This window comes from Mauremys reevesii, linkage group 3, assembly GCF_016161935.1.
Source record: "Mauremys reevesii isolate NIE-2019 linkage group 3, ASM1616193v1, whole genome shotgun sequence".
NCBI lineage: Eukaryota > Metazoa > Chordata > Testudines > Geoemydidae > Mauremys > Mauremys reevesii.
In genome coordinates, this window is record NC_052625.1 from 193488809 (window position 1) to 193515403 (window position 26595).

The following is a 26595-nucleotide window of genomic DNA, read 5'->3' on the forward strand; positions in this document are numbered from 1 at the left end:
TAATTAGTGGAGCTGCGCAGGTGTGGCTCCACTAATGAGGTGTCTGGACTCTGGAGAAGACACACATGTAAGGTGAGGTGGTGGCCTTGGGGGGAAGGTGGGAGGGGGCAGTGGGGAGAGAAGAGGGGGTGGAGGGAATTTGGGATGTGCAGGGCGGCAGCGGCCAGAGAAAGAGGCGACTTTCCCCAGCTCCAGGGCTGTGGCTGCAGGGGAGAGACCCCCCACCTTCCCAGCCTCAGCTCGGGGGCTGCTGTGGTGGAGGAGAGACCCCCGCCTTCTTCCCAGCCCCAGCTCGGGGGCTGCTGCGGTGGGGGAGAGGGGACATCCATCACATAAGAAAGGTAAGACTACTGATATTAAAATACGAGTTGTGTGCTTTTATCTGCAGGACAAAAAAAGTTAATTATTATTGTTTTTATATAGTGCTTTTATCCCAAGCGCGTTACAACAGTTAGCTAAGGGTACAAACAACATTTGGAAAGATCATGAAGTGGTCCACCAAGACCCTCCGCAATTTTCAAGTGGTCCGTGGGAAAAAAAAAAAGTGTGAGACCCACTGCTGCATAGGATGGAAACCACTTCAACCCGGGGGTGTGGCAGCACCCGCAGGTCCCTAGTCCCAGCACCTCTGCTCAGCTGCCCGGGTGCAATGGGGGCTGGTGGAGCCCTTGGGACGGTCTGTAAAACAGCCGCGGCACAGAAATGAGCCCCTGCCTGGCTGTAAGTGCCTGAGTTCCTGCCCCCGGGCTGTGCGCGGTTACACAACCGCCTGTAAACACACGGCGGCCTCCTGGCGAGGCCCGTCACTGGCGCTCCAGGCCCGGGGGGGCCGCTGCCCAGGAGGAAAAGCTCCCGCTCTGGAAGGAGGGTTGCAAGTCCCGCCCTCCTGGGGCGAGCACGGCAGAGCCCGACAGACAGAGAAGCAGCCGCGGAGCAGCAGCCGGCGAGCGCGTTGGCCGGCTCGGGGCGGCAGGACAGCGGCAGCCGGGAGAGCCGCTCCCGGGCACCCCGCGCAGGAGGTAAGGGGCGCGGGGGAAGGCAGACAAAGAGAAAAGCCCCGGAGGGAGGAGGCTGCCAGGGGGGTCTATAAGGGGCTCTGGGCTAAGCCCGGTGTTTCTAGCTGCCCTCGCTCCTCTGTCTCAGTCCAGCCTGCCCCAGGCTAGCACCTGCCCCACATCCCCCCTCTGCCCAGAGACTGAGTCTTGTGCCAGCCCCTTCCACCCAGACTATCACCTCGCCTCCTCCTGCCACCCAGAGCGGCATGGCCCCCAGCTCCGATGCCCCCCTCCCCTGCACAGACTAGCATCTTGCTAAATCCCACAGGGCTAGCCCAGCAGACACAAATCAAAAGCGTTTTGCAGCCTGATTCACCGGGGCTTCTGGGTTCAGTGTGCCACCATCTCCCCCTCAGCTACCCCCATTGTTTGTGCCCTACCTGCTGGGGGAGGGGGGAGTCCTCCCTGTAGGACTGGGCGGGTGAATAGGTGGCATGGCTTGTATCTGGTGTATATACGGAGGGAGTTGGAGGAGGAGTGGATGAAGGCATCCCCGAGCCAGGGGAAACTACTTTGTTCTGGGGTGTATGAAGAGGGAGCGAGCCTGGGAATCCAGGGGACTTTACATTGTCACCAAAACTTTGCCCAAAGCAGCTTGTACCGTACCCTACATGGCACTGGCATGTGAGCAGTTTCCATGCAGTTGCTGAGGTAGAAACAGCGGCTACGGTGTCAGCTGGATTTACAGCAGTTATGATATCATTTGAGGTACCATAGTGACTGTGAACATCACTCACGGAGCAGGACCCCATTGTGCTAGGCACTGTACAAACACAGATTGGAAGCTTGTCTTTTTGTTCTAAGTGTTAGACAAGAGACAGCAGAAGGATTAGTTAGAATCAATTAGTCTCATTACAGTTGGCATGGCAACGCCCATTTTTTCATGTTCTACTGTATTTTCCACTGTGTGCATCCGATGAAGTGGGTTTTAGTCCATGAAAGCTTATGCCCAAATAAATGTTAGTCTCTAAGGTTCCACAAGTACTCCTCATTCTTTTAGTAGAAGGATATAAATGGCTGGGGGTGGGGAACACAAGGAAACAATGAGACAATATTGGTCAGCATGATAGGCAGTGGTGTCAGCAGGTCAGCTGCCTAGCCATTGTCAGATTTAAATAGACATCACGGCAAAAGAGAGTTTTAAGGAGCAATTTGAAGGAGGGTAATGACGTAGTTTTATGGCTGTGGTGGCAGATCCTCAGCAGAGCTAGGCTGATTTACACCAGCTCAGAATCTGGCCCTCTGTTGTGTCTTATTAACATTGAAACAGTGGACCATGTGAGGGTAAGCGGAAGATGCATTAATATGCATTATTATGATTTTTCTTTATTCCCATCAGTGCCCGAACGTGGGCTACAAGGCTCCCAAAGCAGAAAGAAGTTGTAAGAGTTATTTACAACACATCATTTGGGCCTATTAGCATAATCTGTGTTGGAAAGTTAGTCATTAAACAAGCAGAAGAGTCAACAGCTATTTTATACTATATTATTATTCAGTTTTGTGAGGGGTGAAGAGTTTGCCATTCTGCCCCAAGGCAAAGAGCGGGGTCACTAGGTACCATGCATAAGGTGCCTCAGAAATACTAGAGTCAGTGTGTTAGATTAGATCGGTATCTCGCAGGGGCAGCTCTAGGAATTTGGCCGCCCCAAGCACGGCGGCATGCCGCAGGGGGTGCGCTGCCCATCGCTGGTCCCGCGGCTCCGGGGGACCTCTTGCAGACGTGCCTGTAGAGGGTCTGCTGGTCTCGTGGCTCCGGTGGAGCATCCACAGGCATGACTACGGAAGGTCCGCCGGAGCTGCCTGCTGCCCTCCCGGCAAATGCCGCCCCAAGTGCGCGCTTGGGTCTGGAGCCGGCCCTGGTATCTCGCCAGCCTTTCTACAAGCTGCCAGTTGGGTATTTTTCTATTAAAGACCAAGAGGCATTAATGTAAGGAACCCTTGTGCCACAGGAGGACTTATATTTTGCTACAACTGTAAAGAAAGGATGAGGGGCAGAAACTGCTTCCGAGGGGCAGAAAGATGCTTTCCAAGTAAATGCTCCCAACTGGGAGTTACACGTTTAATTCCTGGATTTGGCAAAGATCTACAGTAGGACCCTGGGCAAGTCACCGCCTTTCAGAGCCCCATTTTCCCATCTGTACAATGGGGATACCATTACTTCTTTGCTTTTCCTTGTGGAGTGCGATGCTACAGTGATGGCAGCTAAAGACGTACTCAGGCTTAATTTAGTCCCTTTGTGTGAGATGCTTTCAAACTTCAGCTAGAAGTTGCTATAGAAGTGCAGAGACTTATCGTTTACCAGACTTCATGCCCAGAGCAGCCCTTTCATCTTTCGCTCAGTTGTGCATGGTCCCTGCAGTACGAAAGCCTTTGGCTTAAGGACATTTTTTGTCCTCAGGCTCCCTCAGTCTGATTCACCACTCATCCGTTAGTAAATATTTAATCTGACTCAACTCCTCCTCCCCCTCAGCCTTCCTAATAACACAACACGCTGAGCAGAGGTTATGGACAGGGCCAAGGTCAGAAAAACTGACAGAGTTTGATTAAAGAGATTAACTTTCCAGTCCTACCACCATAAAGTGTGAGAAGTTTCCATTTACTGGGGGGTGTGGGGTGGGTGGGAGATGGGGCTGCTCACAAATTAATTTGCATGGATGTCAGTTACCTTAGCCCCACATTTACCTTTCTCTTTCATATATGCAATCTTAACTCAGCACCGACGTTAGCAGTGCTGACTCATGCCGTGCTGTAATAAAGTTCGGCATGCATTCTTATACGCTGTTTCAGAATGAAATTCTTGTTTCCAGCTTCCTTCGCTGAGGCTTTTTGCATCCTCCATTTTAGGTGGGTCATACACTTTAAAGATCTCAGGAACTGGGGAACTCATTCATTTGTGTAACAGACTTTGGAGCAAGTTAATGTCATGCATGGGCCCGTCACAGACACTAAATTGTATTGCACCACTGTAGCCTGTGTTTATAAACTTCCTTGTTGTCAGGGTCACTCACTGACACTGATGATTGTCCATAAAAAACTGAGTAGCTCACATACATCATAAAAACAAACAGGCCAGGGAGCATCTAAAGATAATCATCTAGGGCCTGATCCTGCCGCTCTGACATAGATGTAATTCTCACTGGAACCTAGGGGAGTTTTACATAGGAGAGAACTACAAGATGAAGCCTTAAGTGGCCAAGTGAGGCCAGACCCTCAGCTGATTCACTCTAGCTTTGAATCTAGCCCTGGGGAGTTTAGAAATGAAGAGTTACCTTTCTATATGTCTTGAGTACATAAAGGAGAGGCCTCCCTGACTTCTCTCTGCTCCTTTCCCAGGGGCTCTTGTGACCATTTCCCTGAGGCCCTCCATATGGGTGGGGAGTGGTTTGCCACCAGTGAAATTGCAGGAGTGGTTAACATGGAAAATTATGTGATAAGCAGCACTCTGGTTCCTCCTGTGTCTCATGCCAATTGACATTCCTCCCCACTATTCCCCAGCTCTCTCCTTTCTGCACTTACTCCACTAATTCCTCTTCTTGCCTGATGCTCTGCTGCATGGCATTTAGCTGCAGACACCTTGCTCTATATTATACAGCTGTACACTCACTGTTCCTCCCAGCTTCAGGCCCACATGTAATAGTGGGGATTACATGTTTGCGACAGAGCATTAAACTAGGAGAAGCCTATAACAAAGTGTCACTTCAGTCAAACATTGCCAAAGAAAGGCTCCTGCCAGCATAATGCAAAGTCTAGCACAGTGGGTCTCAAACTTTTTCCTGGTGACCCCTTTCACATTGCAAGCCTCCGAGTATGGCCCCCCTAATAAATTAAACACACTTTTTAGTGCATTTAACACCATTATAAATGCTGGAGGCAAGCGGGATTTGGGGTGGAGGTTGACAGCTCACGGCCCCCCATGTAATGAGCTTGCGATCCCCTGAGGGGTCCCACCCCCCCCAGTTTGAGAACCCCTGGTCTAGCACCTTTGAACACACTGAAAGGAAGCGCTGATCAAATCAAGGTGGTGGTTGGTTTGTTTTTTTGCTCACTAATTTCCTTTAACTACATATCTCTTCCTCTGCAGTGCCACAAACTTACTCTCCTTTTATTTAAGTGTCAACATGATTGGTTCACATACAGAAAACCCTTGCAAACAGTGCTTGAAGTTTACTGGTTTGTTACCATTTCCCTTGACTAGTAACTGATATTTTGGTATGTTGCTGTTGTGCATAGTGGGGTTTTTTTTTGTTTTTTTTGAGGGGCCGGGTTGGAGCTAGAAGACATTCTCCATCACACATTTATATAGTGCAGTTTTTGGCCTATGCCCATACATATGATCCAAAGAGGAGTTAGAGTTGGGGGCTCATCTACCTTCAGATACCTAATGTGTGAAATGTATGCCCTGAGCACAGGCAGATAAGTGGCAGGATATCCTGAAATAAAGTTTTGGGCTTTTACTTTCTGAAGCAGCTGCTAAGGGACCAGAGTACCATTCCCCCATAACACTCAGTCTTTCTGGGAAAACTAGTTAGAAATAATTGCACTTCAGATTAATTTAACTGGCTACAGCATTGGAGAGTTAGTCTCCCTGCTTCAGTTTCTCCATCTATAAAATAGGATTAATAAATAACATTTGCAGGAGTGCTTAGAATAAAGGTACAAAGAAGTAGTAGGATGATAATGAAACAGACTGGTGCCCACAAATGCCATCAAAGCATTTCCAGTCCCCCATTTTATTACTATCTCAGCCACAGAAAGGTGTTGTAAGATGACAAAAGGGTTTTTTTCTGTGGGATTCAGGCTGATTGAGAAGCTCCTCCCAACCTACTGTGACCACTGAAGTACCACATCATCTTTCAGTGTTTAACCCTGCCCCTCAGATAGACACCTACAATTCTCCAGGGCATCACCAGGAGTTGCTTGGGTAGACCTTATAGCACAGGGATAGGCAACTTATAGCACAGGTGCCAAAGGTGGCACACAAGCTGATTTTCAGTGGCACTCACAGTGCCTGGGTCCTGGCCACCTGTCCGGGGGGCTCTGCATTTTGATTTAATTTTAAATGAAGCTTCTTAAACATTTTAAAAACCTTACTTACTTTACATACAATAGTTTAGTTATATATGATAGACTTATACAGAGACCTTCTAAAACGTTAAAATGTATTACTGGCATGTGAAACCTTAAATTAGAGTGAATAAATGAAGACTCGGCCCACCCACTTCTGAAAGGTTGCTGACACCTGTTATAGCACAGTTGCGCCGTTCCTCCTATAAGTAGGGTTCTGGCAACTACAGCTCCCTGCCACCAAGAAGAGAAAGGGTGATTCATCAGCACCAGATGAATGGGTGTTTCTGAACAAACCTCAGTCATGCACACTCAGGCCTTCTATGTTTGAGGCAGGGAGGTCCTCAAGATTCACTGGACCCTTTTCTTTGTACTAGAAAGGAGGGGTTAGCTCCAGTTGAGCAACAGAAGACAACAGAGCACTAGAGCAATGGTATAATTAGTGATATGCAGCTAAATGTGAACTGCAAGTGTATGTATTTTTTTTTAAATCCCCCAAATACATTTGTAAAGTGTGATCAGAGCTGCATTTTAACCACACTGGAGACGTACAAAATCCAGACTGTTTGGTCTCTCAGCCAGAGGGACAACACAATTCCTACCATATAAAAGGGCTTTGAAAGACCAATTCCTTCCTAAGTTTTAGTTCCCTGTTTACAATAATCACAACAGTCATTCACCGTGGGAGAGATTTTTCAGTTTCTTAGGGAAGTACTTTAGTTAAAGCAGATTATTATACTTTCAACAGTTTCCTAATCTCCCCACCTCTGTTGGAATCCTAAAAAAATACATTTTTCACTTAAGGATTTTAAAAAAATTTGTTTTACTAATATCTTGATTAAAATGGAAAGAAGTTTGAAAATCTAGTTTGCTCCCTTGCCATTTATGATAGTTTATTTAAATTAGTGCACACACTGCAGGTGCAGGTACACACACTTCTGCAAATTGAAATTGGCGTCCATTTAACTCTCTGTGGTTTCATTGTAAACTTCTGTTTTTACAACCATCCAGAAGGAAGATAAAGAATAGAGTCTGCTGGCACATTTAATGATATGTATGAAATGTCAAAGAAAGACTTACAATTATTATGTCCAAAACCACGTGTGCCCTTTTCTAGCATGGCTCAGTTTCACTTATTAATTTTGGTTTGCTCAGTTCCCCTCTGGGAAAGAAAAATTTAACTAGGCAGTTCATAGCAGATTTCAAAGCTGTGCATAGCTTATTAGTGCCAAAGTGAATTCAACTTATTTTTCAGTGAGGTCAGCTACAAAAACTAATTATTAATCTGGAGTCTTGCTAAGACTAGAATTATTGTCAACAGCTTTACTCATTTCAATGTCCAGTTTAACCATCAGTTTGCAACATTCATAAGTCAGCGGTGTAAAAATGAGAGCTTTAGGTTCAACTCTGGAGCTTACTGGGTATGTGGATATATCAAAGATACTCAATTCATAGTTAAAACAACGAGGCGTCCTTGTGGCACCTTAGAGACTAACAAATTTATTTGGGCATAAGCTTTTGTGGGCTAGAGCCCACTTCATCAGATGCATGGAGTGGAAAATACAGTAGCAGTTATATATACGTAGTACATGAAAAGATAGGAGTTGCCTTAACAAGTGGGAGGTCAGTCTAACAAGACAATTCAATTAACAGTAGAATACCAAGGGAGGAAAAATCAGTTTTGTAGTGAAACAATCTTCCACACAAATTTCCTCATGGCTGGACTTTACAAAAACTAGACAAGCCATTTACAACACACACTTTGCTTCTCTCCAGAGGAAAAAGGACATTAAAACTATCTAAGCTCCTATATGCCATAAGGGGCCACAACAGTGGTTCTCTTAACTCACTCAACAATATTGTTAATCTATCCAGCTATACTCCTAGCCCAGCAGAAGAGTCTATCCTATCTCAGGGCCTCTCTTTCTCCCTCTCCCCGCCCCCCAAACATGATACAGTTCTGCAGTGACCTAGAAACCTACTTTCGACGTCTCCGACTCAAGGAATATTTCCAACACACCACTGAACAGCACACTGACCCACAGAAATCTTCCTACCAGCGCTACAAAAAGAAGGATTCTGCGTGGTCTCCTCCTGAAGGTCTAAACAACAGACTGGACTTCTACATAGAGTGCTTCCGCCAATGTGCACGGGTTGAAATTGTGGAAAAGCAGCATCACTTGCCCTATAACCTCAGCCGTGCAGAACACAACGCCATCCACAGCCTCAGAAACAACTCTGATATAAAAAAGGCTGACAAAGGAGGCACTTTAGTCATTATGAATAGGTCGGAATATGAACAAGAGGCTTCTAGACAACTCTCTGACACCACATTCTACAGGCCATTACCCGTGGACCCCACTGAGGATTATCAAAAGAAACTACATCATCTGCTTAAAAAACTCACTGAAGATGCTCAGGAACAAATCTACACTGACACACCCCTAGAGCCCCAACCAGGTGTATTCTATCTGCTACCCAAAATCCATAAACCTGGGAATCCTGGATGCCTCTTCATCTCAGGCACTGGCACTCTGACAGCAGGATTATCTGACTACATAGACTCTCTCCTCAGGCCCTACGCTACCAGCACTCCCAGCTATCTTCGAGAAACCACTGACTTCCTGAGGAAGCTACAATCCATCAGTGATCTTCCAGAAAACAACATCCTGGCCACTATGGATGCAGAAGCTCACTGCACTAACGTTCCACACAAAGATGGACTACAAGCAGGAATAGCATCCCCGATAATGTCACAATAAACCTGGTGACTGAACTTTGTGACTTTGTCCTCACCCACAATTTGGGGACAATTTATACCTTCAAGTCAGCGGGACTGCTGTGGGTACCCACATGGCTCCACAGTATGACAACATTTTTATGGCTGACTTAGAACAACGCTTCCTCAGCTCTCATCTCCTAATGCCTCTACTCTACTTGCACTACATTGATGACACCTTCATCTTGACCCATGGGAAGGAGGCCCGTAAGGAATTCCACCAGGATTTCAATAATTTCCACCCCACCATCAACCTCAGCCGGGACCAGTCCACACAAGAGATCCACTTCCTAGACACTAGAGTGTTAATAAGTGATGGTCACAAACACCACTGTGACGTTGCACCCCAGAAGGCTTTATGGACATATGCTTATGAATGTATATATGACATAACTGGAATATGTTTTATGCTACATATGCCATGTAACAAGTCTCTGTAAAGGTTATGATCTACTCAATCTATTCATCTTATTTGTATACTTGTAACATTTTTGTATTCGAAGTTATGAATATTGGCTGTGTATTTGCTTGATGTTTAATTAGCCTTAGTAAAGCATTTGGTCAGCTTCTTGAGAAAGGAATGTGCAAATTAAGTGTTCAGTCAAGAAACACTTAATGAACAATGGATCTTGGAAGGCTCCAATCCACATAAGAAACCTTCCTGGAGCCATTCAAGATTGCATGTGGGCAATGGCTGCTGCCTGTAAAAACTGTGTCATGCATGGACATGTGACTTGCCCATGTGACTTCAAAACTCCATCTTAGAGCTGGACTTTGCATAGGAGAGATGAGGGGGCTTCCACCCACAAGAGAAAGTCTATTTAAGCCTGAGAGAGACCCCTCCATTGTGGTCTTCAGCTGACTCAAGAGACAGCCTCTCCACCCCAAAGGATACCTGAAAGAAACTGGAACAAGGGACAGCAACCACAGAGGGTGTGATTGCTGGACCCAGAGTAGAAGGAGACTAGTCTGTAAAAGGAAGCTTACTGGTACACCTCTGAGGGTGAGGTTTTATCTGTATTCAGTTTTCTCACTGTATTAGGCATAGACTTGCATGTTTTATTTTACTTGGTAATTCACTTTGTTCTGTCTGTTACTACTTAGAACCACTTAAATCCTACTTTCTGTATTTAATAAAATCACTTTTTACATATTACTGTATTTAACCCAGAGTATGCATAATTAAAACAGCTGTGCATCTCTCTCTATCAGTGTTATAGAGGGCAAGCAATTTAGGAGTTTACAGGGTAAAACGGATTTATTTGGGGTTTGGACCCCATTGGGAGTTGGGAATCTGAGTGTTAAAGACAGGGACACTTCTTAAGTTGCTGTCAATTAAGTTTGCAGTTTGTGGGATGTGATTCAGACCTGGGTCTGTGTTTGTGGCTGGCAAGTGTGTCTGGCACAGCCAGGCAAGGCTCTGGAGTCCCAAGCTGTCAGGGGAAGCAGCGGCAGAAGCAGTCTTGGTACACCAGTTGGCAGCCCCAAGGGGATTTCTGTGATCCAACCCATCACAGTCACCACCCTATACTGGAAACCTACTGACCACTATACTTATCTACATCCTCCAGCTTTCATCCAGACCACATCACATGATCCGCTGTCTACCGCCAAGCTCTAAGATACAACTGAGTTTGCTCCAATCTCTCAGAGACAAACACCTTCAGGATCTCTATCCAGCATTCTTAAAACCACGATACCCACCTGGTGAAGTTAAGAAACAGAGTGACAGAGCCAGGACGGTACCCAGAAGTCACCTACCACAGGACAGGCCCAACAAAGAAAGTAAAAGAACGCCACTAGCCATCACCTACAGCCGCCAACTAAAACCCCTCTAGCTCATCATCAAGGATCCACAGCCTATCCTGAAGGATGATCCCTCACTCTCACAGACGTTAGGAGACAGGCTAGTCCTTGCTTACAGACAGCCCCCCAATCTGAAGCAAATACTCACCAGCAGCTACACACCACACAACAAAAACACTAACCCAGGAACCAAACCCTGCTACAAATCCTGGTGCCAACTCTGTCCGCATATCTGTTCAAGGGACACCATCATAGGACCTAACCACATCATCAGGGTCTTGTTCACCTGCACATCTACCAATGTGATATATGCCATCATGTGCCAGCAATGCCCCCCTGCCATGTACATTGTCCAAACCGGACAGTCTCTACGCCAAAGAATAAATGGACACAAATCTGACATCAGGAATTAAAACCAGTAGGAGAACACTTCAACCTCCCTGGATACTCAATAGCAGATTTAAAAGTGGCAATTCAACAAAAAAAACCCTTCAGAAACAGACTAACGTGAAACTGCAGAAATATAATTAATTTGCAAACTGGACACCATCAAATTAGGCCAGAATAAAGAGTGGGAGTGGATGGTCATTACAAAAACTGGCCTTCCCATACTAATTCCCCCCTACTGTTACTCACACCTTCTTGTCAACTATTTGAAATGGGCCACCCTCATTACCACTACAAAAGTGATTTTTCCTTCCTTAGTCTTCTACTGTTAATTGAATTGTCTCATTAGACTGATCCCCCACTTGGTAAAGCAACTCCCATCTTTTCACGTACTGTGTGTGAATACACACACACACCCCTGCTACTGTATTTTCCACTCCATGCATCTGATGAAGTGGGTTCTAGCCCACAAAAGCTTATGCCCAAACAAATGTGTTAGTCTCTAAGGTGCCAAAGGACTTGTTTTTGCAAATACAGACTAACACGGCTACCACTCTGAAACCTGTCAACTCATAGTGCTTCTAAAGTCAAACGTCTCTTCAATCACCAGTTAGAATCTTTACTAAAAGGTTATGGAGGGTTGGTTTTTCATTATTTTTAAGTCTGTGCCTTAACCCATAGGACAATGAGCACGTGTTCATCCTCACCACTTGGGCCTGAGGGATTTTGTGCCGTGTCTGTCTTCTCCTTGTCAAAGGGTCCCTAATGTCCTTCTTCCTGAGGAGATGCTTCTCCTGCTGGCAGTCCGGCTGAGGCGCTTACATGTGCTGTGAATGCTCTGTAATAGTAATGCACATCAACTCCCCAGTTGGCAGCAGGCTCCTGGAAGTAGTTGGGAACCTGAAGCAAAAGGGGATGGTGCATGACAGAGTGAGGGTAGGATGTGGAAGGTTCCTAAAAAACCCAGACGTGATAGCAGGTGAGAAGAAGGGACTTAGAGCAGGCATTAAACCAGACCCAGTTCCTTCCTATCTAAACATCCCCACATCAGCAGCAAGAAACCCTGGACGTTCATTAGCCAGACCCTGTGTAACATACGGAGAGCAGGTAACTTTCAAAGGGTTAAAACAGCAAAATCAGGAGAGGTCCTCTCTCTGTCAGAGTCCTGGCACCACATCACTGTATAACATCAGGAGAGCACACAGCCATGAAACTAACAGCATTTTAGCATGTTAGTGCTGAACAGAGATGGGGGGGCCATACCATTAGTCCAACTCCATACACTGTCTCCTTGCCTGCTTGGTAGGGAAAAAATAGATCACAACCTTGCTATTTATGCATTGCTTTACATGCTTTGCTCCTTTTTCTCAAACTCTATGCCACCAGTATACTAGTATCGCTGAAGGATAGCTGCTTCAGTAGAGGAAAAGTTTAAAATTCCATCATGGCATAAAGCAGAGGTGGGAAATTACGGCCCATGGGCCGGACTGTCCTGCCCAGCCCCTGAGCTCCCCCCTCCCACAGCCACACAGGCAGTGCTCTGGGTGGCAGAGCTGTGTGCTCCTGCCAAGCAGAGTGGCAGCATGTCTGGCTCCAGCCAGCGCAGCAGCCAGACATGCTGCTCTACTCAGCATGGTAAGTGGGCTGGGGGGTTGTATAAGGGATGGGAGGGTCCCAGGGGGTGGGGTGGGCAGTCAGAGGACAGTTGAATGGGCGTAGGGTCCCAGGAGCAGGGGTGTGGATAGGGTCGGGGCAGTCAGGGGACTGGGAGCAGGGGGTTGGATAGGGGGTGAGGTCCCAGGGGTTGGGGGGGAGGGGGTAGTTAGGGGACAAGGAGCAGGGGAGGTTGTATGGGTTGGGGGTTCTGAGGGGGGCAGTCAGGGGGTGGGGGCCAGGCTGTTTGGGGAGGCACAGCCTTTCCTACCCAGCACTCCATCCAGTTTTGCAACCCCAATGTGGCCAAAAAGTTTGTTCACCCCAGCATAAAGTATTAATGACCCAAAGTTTTCCTGGGCAACTACCCACTCACCTCTTTTTAACATGGTTAGCTTTAAGATTTTCAAAGAACTTTTCAGTTTGTTTAGGGTTTTTTTTTTGTTTTTGTTTTGTTTTAAAGGTGTTAGTGCTATCCTAGATAAGATATTTTCTCAAAATTATGAATGACTTACATTCTGGTTGGCAGAAAAACAGTTACATCCATACTACTAAAATATATATTGTATTTTATGTATTTCTCTTTTAATAACTCCCCTTTTAACATTAAAGGGACAGCAGCTTTAAAACAAAACCAAATTAAAAAAAATACACAGTAGCACCTACCTGTGCTACAGTTGGATAAAAGGAAAAGAATATTTCCCATAAGTTTCATGTTGTGGATTTAACAGCACGACAACTGAAGACAACTTTATAGTTTCCTCTGTATAGTTGTAAAAGCAACAAAGAATCCTGTGGCACCTTATAGACTAACAGACGTTTTGCAGCATGAGCTTTCGTGGGTGAATACCCTTCTCTTCAAAGTAGTCTGAAGAAGTAAAGTATTTCACCAGCTCATGCTGCTGCACTTCTGTTAGTCTATTACAGCCACAGATTTTTTGTTTTTACTAAGATCCATCAGATACCCCTCTGATACTCTGTATAGTTGGTTTCCTTTAGTCTTTAAGCTATTTAAGGTTATAAACCACAAAAATGGTCAGGGAGTGCAAGGTGAAGATACTTTTAACTCTATTTGAAATTCACTAGATTGCAACTTGGTATAGTGCGAGTGGCTTTCACTCTGCCACCTGCTTTTAAAGTACACTTTTGTTCAGATGGATTCCCATCACCATCTGTTGATGCGCTAACCCCTATCAGCAGAAAGCTAAGCCTAAACTCAGCTTTACAACCATGCCAATATTGAAGAATTGCAACTCAAGTGCCACAACAAGGATAGCACTGTGTTGCCAGTATTCCACTCTAATCCCATGATCCATGTGTGAAACTTACATTGCAAGTGACCTGAGTTCAATTCCCTGCTCTGTAACACAGAAGTTAGGAAAGACCCTTAGTCCTTCTGTGCCTCAGTTTCCCTTCTGTAAAATGGGTATGCTCATACTTCCCCCACCTTGCTGCAGTGCTGTGAGGATAAAGATGCCCAGACACTACAGTAATGGACATGTAAGTGCCTTAGGCCTGGTCTACACCTGGGGAAATCAATCTATGTGATTAACATAGCTGAAGTCAACATACTTAGATCGACTTACTGTGATGTCTTCACCGCGGTGAGTCGACTGCTGCCACTCCCCCGTCGACTCTGCCTGCGCCTCTCGCCGAGCTGGAGTACAGGAGTCGACGGGAAAGCGCTTTGGGGGGAGGTCAATTTATCGTGTCTAGTCTAGACGCGATAAATCGACCCCTACTGGACTGATCACTGCCCACCGATCCGGCAGCTAGTGTAGACATACCCTTAGACATGTCACAAGCATGCACATTATTCACTCTAAGACCTTATCCATACTAGAAAAGATCTGCTGGTATAGTTCTACTTCCTAGTAACAAGGCCAGTTCCTACCAGTTCCCCAAACAAAATAAGCTATACCAGCAAAAGCCCTTGTTTGTCTGCATAGTTATGTCCAATATTTTTTCCCTCCACACTGCTAAATGACACAAATACACCAGCAAAACTCTTCAGTGTAAAAAAAGGCCTTCAGAAGATTTAGCTTTCTGAGCTCCTTGGGGCAAAATGCCTAGCACATAAGTAGCACTACCATAAACAATAAATCTGCAAGATGTAACATAACTATGCAGAAAAACCATAAACAATAAAGACAACAGGAAATACACTTGTGACCATTATGAAGACAGAACTAGGCCAGGTGCCTGAAAATCCACAGACAAATTAATAATGAACCATTTAAAATTTAGTTTAAGTTATTGGTGAAGTGCCTGTTTCAGTTCAAAAGTGAAACAGGAACATATTCAATTTTATTATTCTAGGGCAGGGGAAAAAAAAAAGACTACAGGGAAAGACAGCTCAGCTCTTGCTTTAAAGAAATCAAATGAATGTTCTAAGAAAAGTAATTTCAGCTTTATTAAACATGTGAGACAGTCATGAGGACTGTTTTAGGTATTGCTGCAGATTACAATGTTAGCATAACTAGCAAAGTTTAATTCTGAAAACAGAACTATCCCTGTTGATTTATTTTTGAAAGAGTGACTATTGTTGAGAGAGAAACTCTAGTACAAAACCTGTATCTGTTCCACCATCACGTTTGAGCAACAGCATTTAAATCTTCAGTCACCCTCTACATTGTTTTCCTGGCCAGGAGAGCATTTGTTCATCAGTCCCTTCTAGATACCCCTTTGATGGTGACAACAGAATACCACCATTCTGTCTGTTCTGCTAATGGTCTTTGCAGCAGGAGGGTACAATGTTACAGAGGAGGCAGAGGCTTGGGGACAGTGACTTACAGCCCACCTGGCCAGAAGTCCCTTCCTACAGGAGGTGGGTGTTACTGGCCTCAGCCCACCTGGCCAGGATCCCTTCACAGGGAGGTGGTCGGAAGCAGGCATGGTAGCACAAGTGAGCCAAGAGCCCTTTGCAGAGGTGGAGAGTGGTATCTGACAAGGCCCACCTGGGCCAGGAATCCCTTTGCAGGGGGAGGTGGTGCACAGAACAACTGGGTCTGGGCAGCACATGCAGGCCAAGGCCAAGCCCCACTCGCCGCGGCATGGAGAGGCAGCATATCTGGGTCCAGAGTCTCCTCCCAGGCTGGTGGGGTGGATTAGCCTAGCAGGCCAGGTCGAAGTCATCCCTCTCCTGGTTGTAGTTCAGCACGTGCTGGCGGATGCGGGAGGAGTCGGTCCAGGTGATGAAATCCTCCATGGCCCGGGTCACCAGGCAGGCGGGGTCGGTCACCACCTCGGGCCCCACCCGCACGTGTCCCTGCTCGATGAAGGTGATGGCGTCGCGCAGCTTCTGGGCCATGCGGAGCCGGAGCAGCAGGCAGGGCAGGCGGCGGCGGCAGAAGGAGCTGGCCGAGACCCGCTCGCACTGCTCCAGCGAGTGCTTGGAGCTCACCAGCCCCAGCCCGTAGAGCTTCTCCAGCAGCGCGGCGGTGCAGCGGGCCCGGAAGGCGGCGTGGGCCTCGCCCAGGTCGCGGATGCGGCGCGCCAGCTCCCGCACGGCCCGGCTCAGCTGGTTGTAGCGGGTGTAGTCCTCCCGCCGCTGCAGCCGGTAGCGCCGCAGCACCCGCAGCTCGGCCAGGTTCCCCGAGGCCGCCTCCCAGCTCACCAGGTCCAGCCGCTTCAGCAGCTTCTGCTCGTGGAACTTCAGCTTCCGCACCATCCTGCCGCGGGCAGCCGGCGGGACTAAGGCGGGCGGGGAGCCGGGCGCTGGAGCCGGCGGGCGCGGGGAGCCGGGCGCTGGAGCCGGCGGGACCGAGCCGGGCGCGGAGCCGGGACCGAGGCTGGAGCCGGCGGGCGCTGGCGGGACCGAGGCTGGCCCGGTGCCCGGCGCTGGAGCCGGCGGGACCGAGGCTGGCCCACGGGAACTGCCTGTCACGTGCTGCCGCCGGCACGTAGTACAGCGACCACGGGCGGTGGAAACCGGAACTTCCGCCTCGGCCGCTGCCCTTTGCTCTCATTGGCCAGCAGCAGGGGCAGCCCGCCAATCACATTTTTGATGGGAGAGGGGGAAAGTGGCGGGCTGGGAAGTGGTGCATGATGGGATACAGAAGGACTGGGAGCAAGAGGCTGCGGGGTGGGTGGGTTCATGCCTCTAGTGAGGCGGGTTCATGCTGCGCACGGGTCGCCCGGGCAGCACGAGGCAGGCGCGGGGGAGGGGGCGGCCTGGGGCTGCCTGGCCGGAACGGGCCACAGGGGAGTCCGGGGAGCCGAGGCTCGGGCAGGGGTCGCAGCCCCGGCTGTGCTGGGGGCGCCCGGCTCAGAGCCCCTCTCCTGCCTCCCCTTCCGTCCGGGAGCCCGCGCGCCGCGCCGCCAGCCCCCCTCGCTTCTCCCCTCCCAGCGCCGCCCGTCCAGCGCCAGCCGCCGCTACCTCCTGCACAGCTTGGTGCTCTGCGGTGCCCGCCAGCTGGAACCGCCTTGCGGGGTCTCCCTGCCTCCTCCAGGCTGAATCCCTCCTGCAAGCGCCTGGCTTCTCCCTCGCCTACCCCTGACTCTCTTCCTCTGCTTAACTTTGCATTTTGGGATAAAGTTCATGACAGTGGATCTAGTATCTAACATGTCTTATGACATCAGTAGTGGTTACTTTCCCCAGAGCCCTTTAGAACCTCAAGAACAGCATTTACGTAGCCACCCAAGTGTAGACAATTGCATGTTAAAGGCAAAAGGCACCCCCACCACCCTGAAAACATGGTTAAAAGAACATAGGGTGTTTTGCAAGATCATAGCAAGTTACAGGACCCACTGTTCAGCTAGTATGGTATCGAGAAACATTTAACAGAATTCAAGCACAGAAAAACACGTCTTAACCAACAAAATTAAGAGATTCAAAATACAAGCGTCTTCACTAAGGTTGGGTTTCAGTTTTCTGAATGATATTTGTTTGGCACAAATAATTTGAATATTGCAATCAACGTGTCCTGGTTTATTTTTTGCTATCCTGCTTCCTTTTATGTTTAGGGGTACATATGTCTTTTGTGACTGAAGTAGCTTTTTTACTGTGTCTTAAGTATAACAGTTTAAAGAGTCTCAGTGTCTATAAGAGAACACATTTTGCACTTCTGTCATGCTTTTCATACAAGGCTCTTACACAACTTTAGAAATAATGAACGAAGCCTCACACACCCCTGTGAGTTAGGGAAGTATTATTCCCATTTTTCAAATGGGCGTCTGAGGGTTTGTCTATGCTTAAAACACTAGTGGCACAGCTGTGCCGCTGTAGTGCTTCAGAGTAGACACTACCTACGCTGATGGGAGAGATTCTCCCGTTGACGTAGGTAATCCACCTTCCTGGGTGGTGGTATCTTGGTCAATGGAAGAATTCTTCCATTGACCTAGTGCTAGCAACATGGGGACTCAGGTCGGCTTAACTACACTGCTCAGGGGTGTGGATTTTTCACATGCCTGAGCAGAGTAGTTATGCTGAACTAATTTTCTAGTGCAGATGAGGATTCAGTCCGTTAAAATTCAGATTAGGGCCCTGATTCTCAGCAGCTTTGCAGTCTCTACACCACTCCTTATACACAAAAGTGTACATCTACACAGAAACCCCTCCCACCCTGTGACACTGAGTCTCAGAGCCCAGGCCAACTGACTGGGGGCTTGCAAAACTAAAAATAGCTGTAGATGGAGTGAAGCCAGGGCTTCCTCCCTCTCGCAGAGGTTCAGAGCCTTGGTTCCTGCCTGAGCCTGAACATTGTCACCACAATTTTTAACCGCACTGTCAGTTGACCCAGGCTCTGAGACTCACTGTGGTGAAGATGTACCCTAAGGGTATGCCTACACTGCAATAAAAGACCTGTGGCATGGCCACAGTTGGCCCAGGCCATATAGGCGCCGACTCTGTGGGTGCTCTGGGGCTGGAGCAACCAAGGGGAAAAATTGGTGGGTGTTCCCCACCCCCGCCACCTAGCTCACCTCCGCCTCCTCCCCTGAACGTGCCGCGTGTCCGCTTTTCCCCCCTAGCTCCCAGTGCTTGCACCGTGAAACAGCTGTTTTGTGCGGTTGGGAAGGAGGGGGGAGAAGGGGGAGCGTGGCGTGCTCGGGGAAGAGGCGGGGCCGGAGTGGGGATTTTGGGAAGGGGTCCAATAACGGCAGGGAGGAGGTGGAGTTGGGGTGGGGACTTTGGGGAAGGAGTTGGAATGGGGGCGGGGCAGGATTGGGGAGAAGGTGGAGTCGGGGCATGGCTGGGGGCAGTGAGGCACGAGCACCCACCAGCGCCGGGGAAAGTTAGTGCCTATGCCAGGCCAGCTGATTCAGGCTCACAGGGCTCAAGCTGCGGGGCTATAAAATTGCAGTGTAGAAATCTGGACTTGGGCTGAAACCTGGGTTCTGAGATTCTGCAAGGGGGACGAACTCAAGCCTGGTCTACACTGGGGGAGGGGGGGCGTCGATCTAAGATACGCAACTTCAGCTATGAGAATAGTGTAGCTGAAGTTGACGTATCTTAGATCAACTTAGAATCACTTACTTCGCATCCTTGTGGCGCGGGATCAACGGCCGCTGCTCCCCTGTCAACTTTGCTTCTGCCTCTCGCTGAGCTGGAGTTCAGCAGTCGACGGGAGAGCGATCGAAGATTGATTTATCGCATCTACACTACACGCAATAAATTAATCCCCGATAGATCGATCGCTACCCGCCGATCCAGCGGGTCGTATAGACATACCCTCAGAGCTCAGGTTCCAGCCTGACTTTGAATGTCTATGCTAATATTTTTCAGCCTTGCAGCCCGAACCATGCGAGCTCAAGTCAGCTGATGGGGCTCTGAGACTCGGTGCCATGGATTTTTAGTTGCAGAGTAGACATGACCACAACATCTAGAAAACAGCTAGATTCCCCCAGCACAGGGGGATTCCCAAAGAGGTGAAGGGCCAGCAAAACAGGCTTTCCCCTCTTGCAGCAGTCATTATACGGGTTGCTGGGGGTGGTATAGGGCCCAGAAGAGAGGTGCTGTGGGAGGAAAAGTGTGTGGCTGGGGTATTCTCTGCTCCAGCTGTTCTGGGCTTGGAAGGATTAGATTTTTATTGGTAAACATTGATTTCATCACACAAACAAACAGATGACAAGATATTTCCATTAATAATAACCAAAATTTACAGATAGGCAAAGTAAGAAAAATGCTGCTTGAGAACTTATTAGTGTTTGATTTAATGATATTTACTTTGTATATTTTGACATGTGACATTGACTGTTGGTGTTTTAAAGATTATAACACTAACTTTTTGAATCTGAACATCTGCTGTCATTCAATAATTATTGTCTGGACCCCCCCATCCATAATGTCTCACAGCTATGAACATTTAAATAGATTAAAATTAAAAAAAAACATAGAACCCATCATTTTGCACAACTGTGAACATTTAAATCAATGAAAATTAAATATTCTTAAAAATATTTAAGAATTTATTATGGTGTCCTTAGCAACTGGTTGCCAGAAGCTGGGAATGGGCAATAGGGGGTGGATCACTTGATGATTACCCGTTCTGTTCATTCCTGTGAAGCACCTGGCATTGGCCACTGTCAGAAGACAGAATACTGGGCTAGATGGACCATTGGTCTGACTCAGTATGGCCATTCTTATGTTCTTATAAACATTGATATTATCAGTTGAAATTATAAAAAAAAAAAGAAAGCTGAATTCTGCCAAGCCTACCAAGGGGGCCTTGGGAAGATGCCGTAAAAACCTGCCCAGGGACTGCTCTAAATTATGCTGGAGACTGACTGGGCCCCAACTTATCCCACAATCCAGGAGGCTTGAAAGGGGCATACAGTTGCCTTTACCTAACCTCTATGCATTCCCGTGAGGCACAACTCAGAATGTGGTCCTAGGGCTGTAATGACCAGTCAATGTAATTACGATCTGATGGCTCTCTGGTGAGGGTGCTATGTGAAAAGAGCTGATGCTCTCAGTCCATGTTGTAGTGAAGCAGGAATTCACATCACAAAAAAACAGCCCCCACAATTGGCTCTCTTGGCAGACTCAGCAAGGATTGAATGGCCAAGGAAACTGAATGAGGCTCTCAATCTTTTGCTAATCCAGATGCCACCCTTAAAACAAAAACAAAAACTAAATTGCTTTTGAATATTTGTTGCTTATATGTTTTTAAATTATTTGCTTTGACAAAGGTCATGAAGCTGAAAGACGTTCGTGAATAGAAGATACAGTGAATAGAAGATGCAGTCTTCAAAATTTAATTTACTTTTCCATTTCTGTTACTGGTTACTCTGGACTAGCATAGGGAAATTGGGAGAAATTAAATTAGCAGGTAAGAAATGTATCCTTCAATGGTGCAGCTATCATTAATTTGTAGGAGACTAAAGAAAAACAAAAAAAGGGTGAGAAATGTAATTTTGCACGTGTTACCTCAAAGCTCTTAATTTATGTGCAGACTACCAGTTCACTAGGCACCCCATTCAGTAACTCCTCCATGCATGAAGTTTCATGCCAGCAGCAGCTGCAGAACTGGGACCCACTAGTTCCTTTGGCTATTTAATGGGACATTATTTTATGAGGAATAATGATCTTGTGGCTATAACACAGGACTGGGAGATAGAAGATCTGATCTGAAGTCCCATCTCTGGCACAGACTGTTTGTGTAACCTTGGACAGGTCACTTAACCACTATGTGCCTCAGTTTCCCCACGTGTGAAATGGAGATTATTCTTTATTGCCTTACATTTTATGTAGTCATCTACACCTATGCAAAGAGACTGCTAGCATTTTAACACCGTCTCTATTTACATAATGTAAATGACTACACAATGGCCAAGGCAATAGAGAATCTGGCCCAGTAAGGATGGTCTAAAGCTCAGTTCATTTCTGTTCATAAAGCACTTTGAGACCCTAGGATGGAGGTCATCATAGAACTGCAAAGTATTATTATTTTATTATCACACTTGACCCAAAAATTAGCCCATCCTTATTTAACATTTTTCTTGATCCTGATGTTAGGAATGATTAAAAAAGGGATAGAGAATAAGACAGAGAATATCTTATTGCCCATATATAAATCGAAAGTACGCCCACATCTTGAATACTGCATACAGATGTGGTGTCCTCATCTCAAAAAAGATATACTGGCATTAGAAAAGGTTTTAAAGGGTTTAAAAGAGAACTAGTTAAATTCATGGAGGTTAAGTCCATTAATGGCTATTAGCCAGGATGGGTAAGGAATGGTGTCCCTAGCCTCTGTTTGTCAGAGGATGGTGATGGACGGCAGGAGAGAGCTCACTTGATCATTACCTGTTAGGTTCACTGCCTCTGGGACACCCAGTATTGGTCACTGTCGGTAGACAGGATACTGGGCTGGATGGACTTTTGATCAGGGCTGGCTCCAGGTTTTTTGCCGCCCCAAGCAACAACAACAACAACAAAAAGGCTGGAGTGCCTTGAAAAGTGCCGCCCCAAAGAGCCGGAGTGCCGCCCCTTGAAAAGTGCCGCCCCAAACATCCAAAGTGTCACCCCACGCACATGCTTGGAACGCTGGTGCCTAGAGCTGGCCCTGCCTTTGGTCTGACCCAGTATGGCCATTCTTATGTTCTTATCCTGAAATATCCATCAGTTCTGAACAGAATCTGAAACACTTGTAACCCCTCTGCCAGGCTGAAACGATAGCAGCAAGGGCCAGGTTCAATACCTAGGGGTCCCTTCCCCACAACGTAATGCAGACCAGCTCGAGCCCCCACCCAGTGACCTGGGAAAATCTTACACACACCCCTGGGCGCCTCAAGGAGGCAATACTTCCCCTCTCGCAAGCACAGACTCTTGGTGTAGCAGAAAAGGTTTAATTACATAAGATAAACAACAACAAGCATGAAATTTGGAAAATACCTCAACTGGAGTTCATAGGTCAAACCGTGAGCAAAGACCCACCCCAGCAACTTGGGCCGTGTCCTTTTCTCTGGGCCCTTGAGTCCAGCAACCCCCCTAAATCACCCACAGTCCCAAAAGTCCCACAATTCAAAAGTCTCTGTCCCAGGTCAGGCGGCCCAGAGTTCAAGAGTCTCTTTGCAGAGGTCCCCCTCCCCAGCCTAGGTAGAAAGGGGCACCTTACGTGGTTCGGGGCCAGCTGCCCTGCCTCTTCGTGGGGTTCTGCTTCCACTAGTCGTCCCCGCAAACAGCTCAGCTCCGCTTACTCTGTGGGCTGCTCCACTCTGCCAGCTGCTCTGGTCCACCAGCCGTCCTCACGAGCTGCTCAGCTCCACTCACCCAGTGGCTGCACAAACTGCTCCACTCTGCTCTGCCAGTATTGCTTCAGGCTCCCCCACTCATTAGCACAGTGCTCTCAGCTCAGCAAGTCCAGCTCTTCAATGATTTCAGCTCCACTCATTAGCACAGTGCTCTCAGCTCAGCAAGTCCAGCTCTTCAGTGATTTCAGCTCATAGTAGGGGAGCCCCAGTACCAGTGAATTCAGCTCAGTAACCTGCATCTAGATTCTTAAGGGAATCAAAAGTTAACTCTGACATTCCACAGTGGAGAGAGGCACAGGTGGAACTGGTGCTTCTGGCTCACACAAGGAGCCTGCACCACCAAGTACAGATACTGACCCCCAGCCTCTCTCCTTTCAATGGGTTTTGGAACCCATATGCCCCATCTAGCAAGCGCTATCCAGCTGACAATGAAACCCCCCATCACAAGACAATTTTGTAGTTCCCCATTTACCCAATCAGGGTGACAACATTTCATTCCTCCTGCCCCAATAACAACGAGATTGGGGCTCCCACAGCTGTGAAAATAACCATCCCATGCTGCTTTGCGGTATGCTAAGTGGGGTGGGAGTGCCCATGCAAATAACCGAAATACCAATGCAACACTTTCCGCACTCCCCATAATTTACCACCAGATGTCAGGGTGGGGCTCATCCTGACTCTGCTTACACACTGATACAGTTCCATTTTCTCAGCTGGGTAAGCCATTATCAAGCATTCCAGAGCACTGGTCACAGACATGTGTGAGCTCTGAGACTGATTTTCAGAGTGCTGAGCACTCATAGCTACTTAACTGGAAATTCTGGGCACTTCACCGTTTTGAAAATCAGGCTTACTTTGTGCTGTCTCTTCATTCATCCAATTTCACACAAATGAGCCACGCAATCCTCCAGTATGAAGGAGGAAATTTTCCTAAATCTAGGCCAATTAGCCTTTGAGCCTTTTAGTAGCAGACAAAATGCTGAGGTTTGAAAAGCAGCTATTGACCACAGGCATTCATTTCCATGGGGTTTTACAGTATGCACATATACTCTGCCTGTGAATTAGAATAAGGCAATTGGTCTGGGTATTTTTTTTTAAATATTTCACGTATTTTTATGTGACTATGAAACTTGTGCTAAATCAGTGGTGGAAAGCAATAGGCTGGTCCTAGAGGTGTAATGGATGACATTTAAAGTAATTTTTCCAGTGGATCCCAATGTGAGTTATAAATGTACTGACTGTACCAAGTGGTTCTAGCTGTGCCAACTAATTATTATGCAATGTAGAAAGATTAATCTAGAGGAAGAGTAGGCTGTGTTACCACCACTCTCCTCCCTCAGGGCTTTGCTGAGGGCTGGGCTGCAGAGTGTCTAGTGTCACGTGAGACATGCACACATTCACAAGCCCTGTCATGCAGATCTCCAGTCTTGTTGGCAAGTCACACATCAAGCAGCTCTGCAAGGATTCTGCTGGGGTTTCTCCTCCTGGCCACCAGGGACAGCTATGTTGAAAGAATTGCAGACCCCCAAGCTGCCTCTCGCCTGCTCTTGCTGCTCCCCTGCAGGATGCATACCAACATGGAGCACCTGGAAGGAGAAGGTGGTTCCCACTGGCAGGGGAGCCAGGAGTCAGGAGGAGGAGGAGTGACTGGGGGAGGAGGCAAGGGGGAAGCTAGCTTGGAGAAGGAGGGGGACAGTCTCAGGGTATAAGCTGGGGAAGGATGGGTGTCGGGTTGAAAGATTGAAGGAAGCCTGGGGATCAGACTGAAGCAGGAGCTGAAAGGGGACAGGGCAGGGTGGAGAAGATTAATGCAGACAAGGCAGAGTGTGGGGCGGCTTTAAGGTAACAAGTGGTAGAATGGGAGAGGCTGAACTAAGCTCCTCCCTGCAGGCTGCTCCAGGATCTCCTAACCCTGCCCTATTGAATATCGCTCCAGACCAAATATCACTACTCATTTCCCCAGCAATCCCAGGCTTCTGCCAACTTCCTAGTCCCCATGTCACTCTGGTAACCCCTGCCCCTGGCTCTCTTGTCTTCTCCCCTCATCATTCCCTCCCAGCTGTCGGTGGCTTGCCCAGGTGAAAGTCTCCTGGATGAAATTCTATGGCATGTGATACACAGGAGATCATAATGGTCCCTTCTGGCTTTAAAATCTATTAATCCTGTGCCTGTTTCTCACCACCCTGACTGTCAGCTCAGCACTGAATCTCAGAGTCCTGAATCTTTAATATCCTGTGTCCTTTTCAGCAGGTATGAGTCTCATCTTCTGTTTTTTTCCCCCAGGCTTGTCTGTTAATGCACAGAAGGAAATGGGGAGCAAGAGCTCTACAAAATGTTATGGAATCCCCGAGGGGAAGGGGCCTTACTCTGTTGGCTGCACGGACCTGATGACTGATTACACGATTCAGGTATGACAGCCACAACCTTCCTGTCACTCCCTACTTTATTTTGACATAAGTCACAAGTCCAACACTGCAGCTTTCATCAAACTATTAGGTATTAATTAAATGAAAAGTTCCCCTGGTTCTGATAGGTGGAAATTCACCTGTGCAGAGGGGCAGGACAAAGCCTGCTTAAGCCCCCAGGCATTTTACTTTTTGTGAACAAAATGTTTCATATGAATTAATTCTGTAAGAGTAATGACGCAGGATGGCCATTGTGGCACAGGGGTATCGCTAGAAGTGTAAGGCTGTAATGACAGGGATATACTGTAAATCAGCAGATTCTGTCAGATACTAGGACATAGATTTTATAAACTGAAATTGGCAGGCAGAAATGTCCAGATATAGACACCATCATTTAACCTCCAAAACTTTGCAGAAGTTCAGAACTGAATCCTTACCTAAATCTAGGCTTTGTAGCTTGGACCCATCTCTAAGTACAATTTAAGAGCCTGATCCTGCTTTCCTAGTTAAGACAATCCTCCTTAGCCAAGATCCTCAAAGGTATTTAGACACCAAACTCCCACTGAATTCAGATAGCTCATCATAGTGAATTTTTTGGAATGGGGCAGGAAAACTCTTCCTCATTGTTCCACGTGGCGCAGTGAAGATGGGAAATGTGGTTTGCCACCTCATGGAATGAGCCAGAAGTCCTTTCCCTGAGATATGTAAGACCAGTCAAACAGAGCCCCATACCTCTGGGTTCCTGGCACCTGCCCCCATCCTTCCTGGCAACGTAGCTCCAATGGAGACCCACCACCAAGGTCTCCCATGACTTCAGCTATCCCCATCAGAAAACTCCCCCTAGCAGGGCAAATGAGGGATGATATATAGCAGGGGTAGGCAACCTATGGCACGCGTGCCAAAGGCGGCACGCAAGCTGATTTTCAGTGGCACTCACACTGCCTGGGTCCTGGCCACCGGTCCGGGGAGCTCTGCATTTTAATTTAATTTTAAATGAAGTTTCTTAAACATTTTAAAAACCTTATTTACTTTACATACAACAATAATTTAGTTATATATTATAGACTTATAGAAAGAGATCTTCTAAAAACATTAAAATGTATTACTGGCACGTGAAACCTTAAATTAGAATGAATAAATGAAGACTCGGCACACCACTTCTGAAAGGTTGCCGACCCCTGATATATACCATTTCTGCTGTGTGTTTAAAAGTAACAATTATGGAATTTGTACCTATTTAAAAAGAAAGGTT

At 47.4% G+C, this 26595-nt stretch overlaps 2 protein-coding genes across 6 annotated transcripts in view; one reads left to right on the forward strand and one right to left on the reverse strand.

Annotated features, from left to right (window-relative positions):
• Window positions 1–871: 871 nt before the first annotated feature.
• PLA2G7 (phospholipase A2 group VII) overlaps window positions 872–26595 on the forward strand; it is a 36524-nt gene continuing 10800 nt past the window's right edge. Inside the window, exons 1-2 of one of the 5 annotated variants that reach the window (XM_039531913.1) lie at window positions 872–1019; window positions 25222–25346. In XM_039531913.1, the coding sequence (XP_039387847.1) occupies window positions 25248–25346 (99 nt within the window). In that variant the 5' untranslated portion in view covers window positions 872–1019; window positions 25222–25247. Of the gene's footprint in view, window positions 1020–20862; window positions 21015–24431; window positions 24538–24658; window positions 24781–25221; window positions 25347–26595 lie in introns of those variants that run through there. The other 4 variants (XM_039531916.1, XM_039531911.1, XM_039531912.1 and 1 more) reach the window with 4 other exon arrangements.
• On the reverse strand, window positions 15133–16765 carry IMP3 (IMP U3 small nucleolar ribonucleoprotein 3). Its single transcript, XM_039531917.1, has one exon. The coding sequence runs from the start codon at window positions 16412–16414 to the stop codon at window positions 15857–15859; it is 558 nt and encodes a 185-aa protein (XP_039387851.1). The 5' UTR covers window positions 16415–16765; the 3' UTR covers window positions 15133–15856.

What these genes read in the sequence shown, in the direction of transcription:
- IMP3 (XM_039531917.1), bottom strand. Translation starts at nt 16,414, where the DNA reads ATGGTGCGGAAGCTGAAGTTCCACGAGCAGAAGCTGCTGAAGCGGCTG.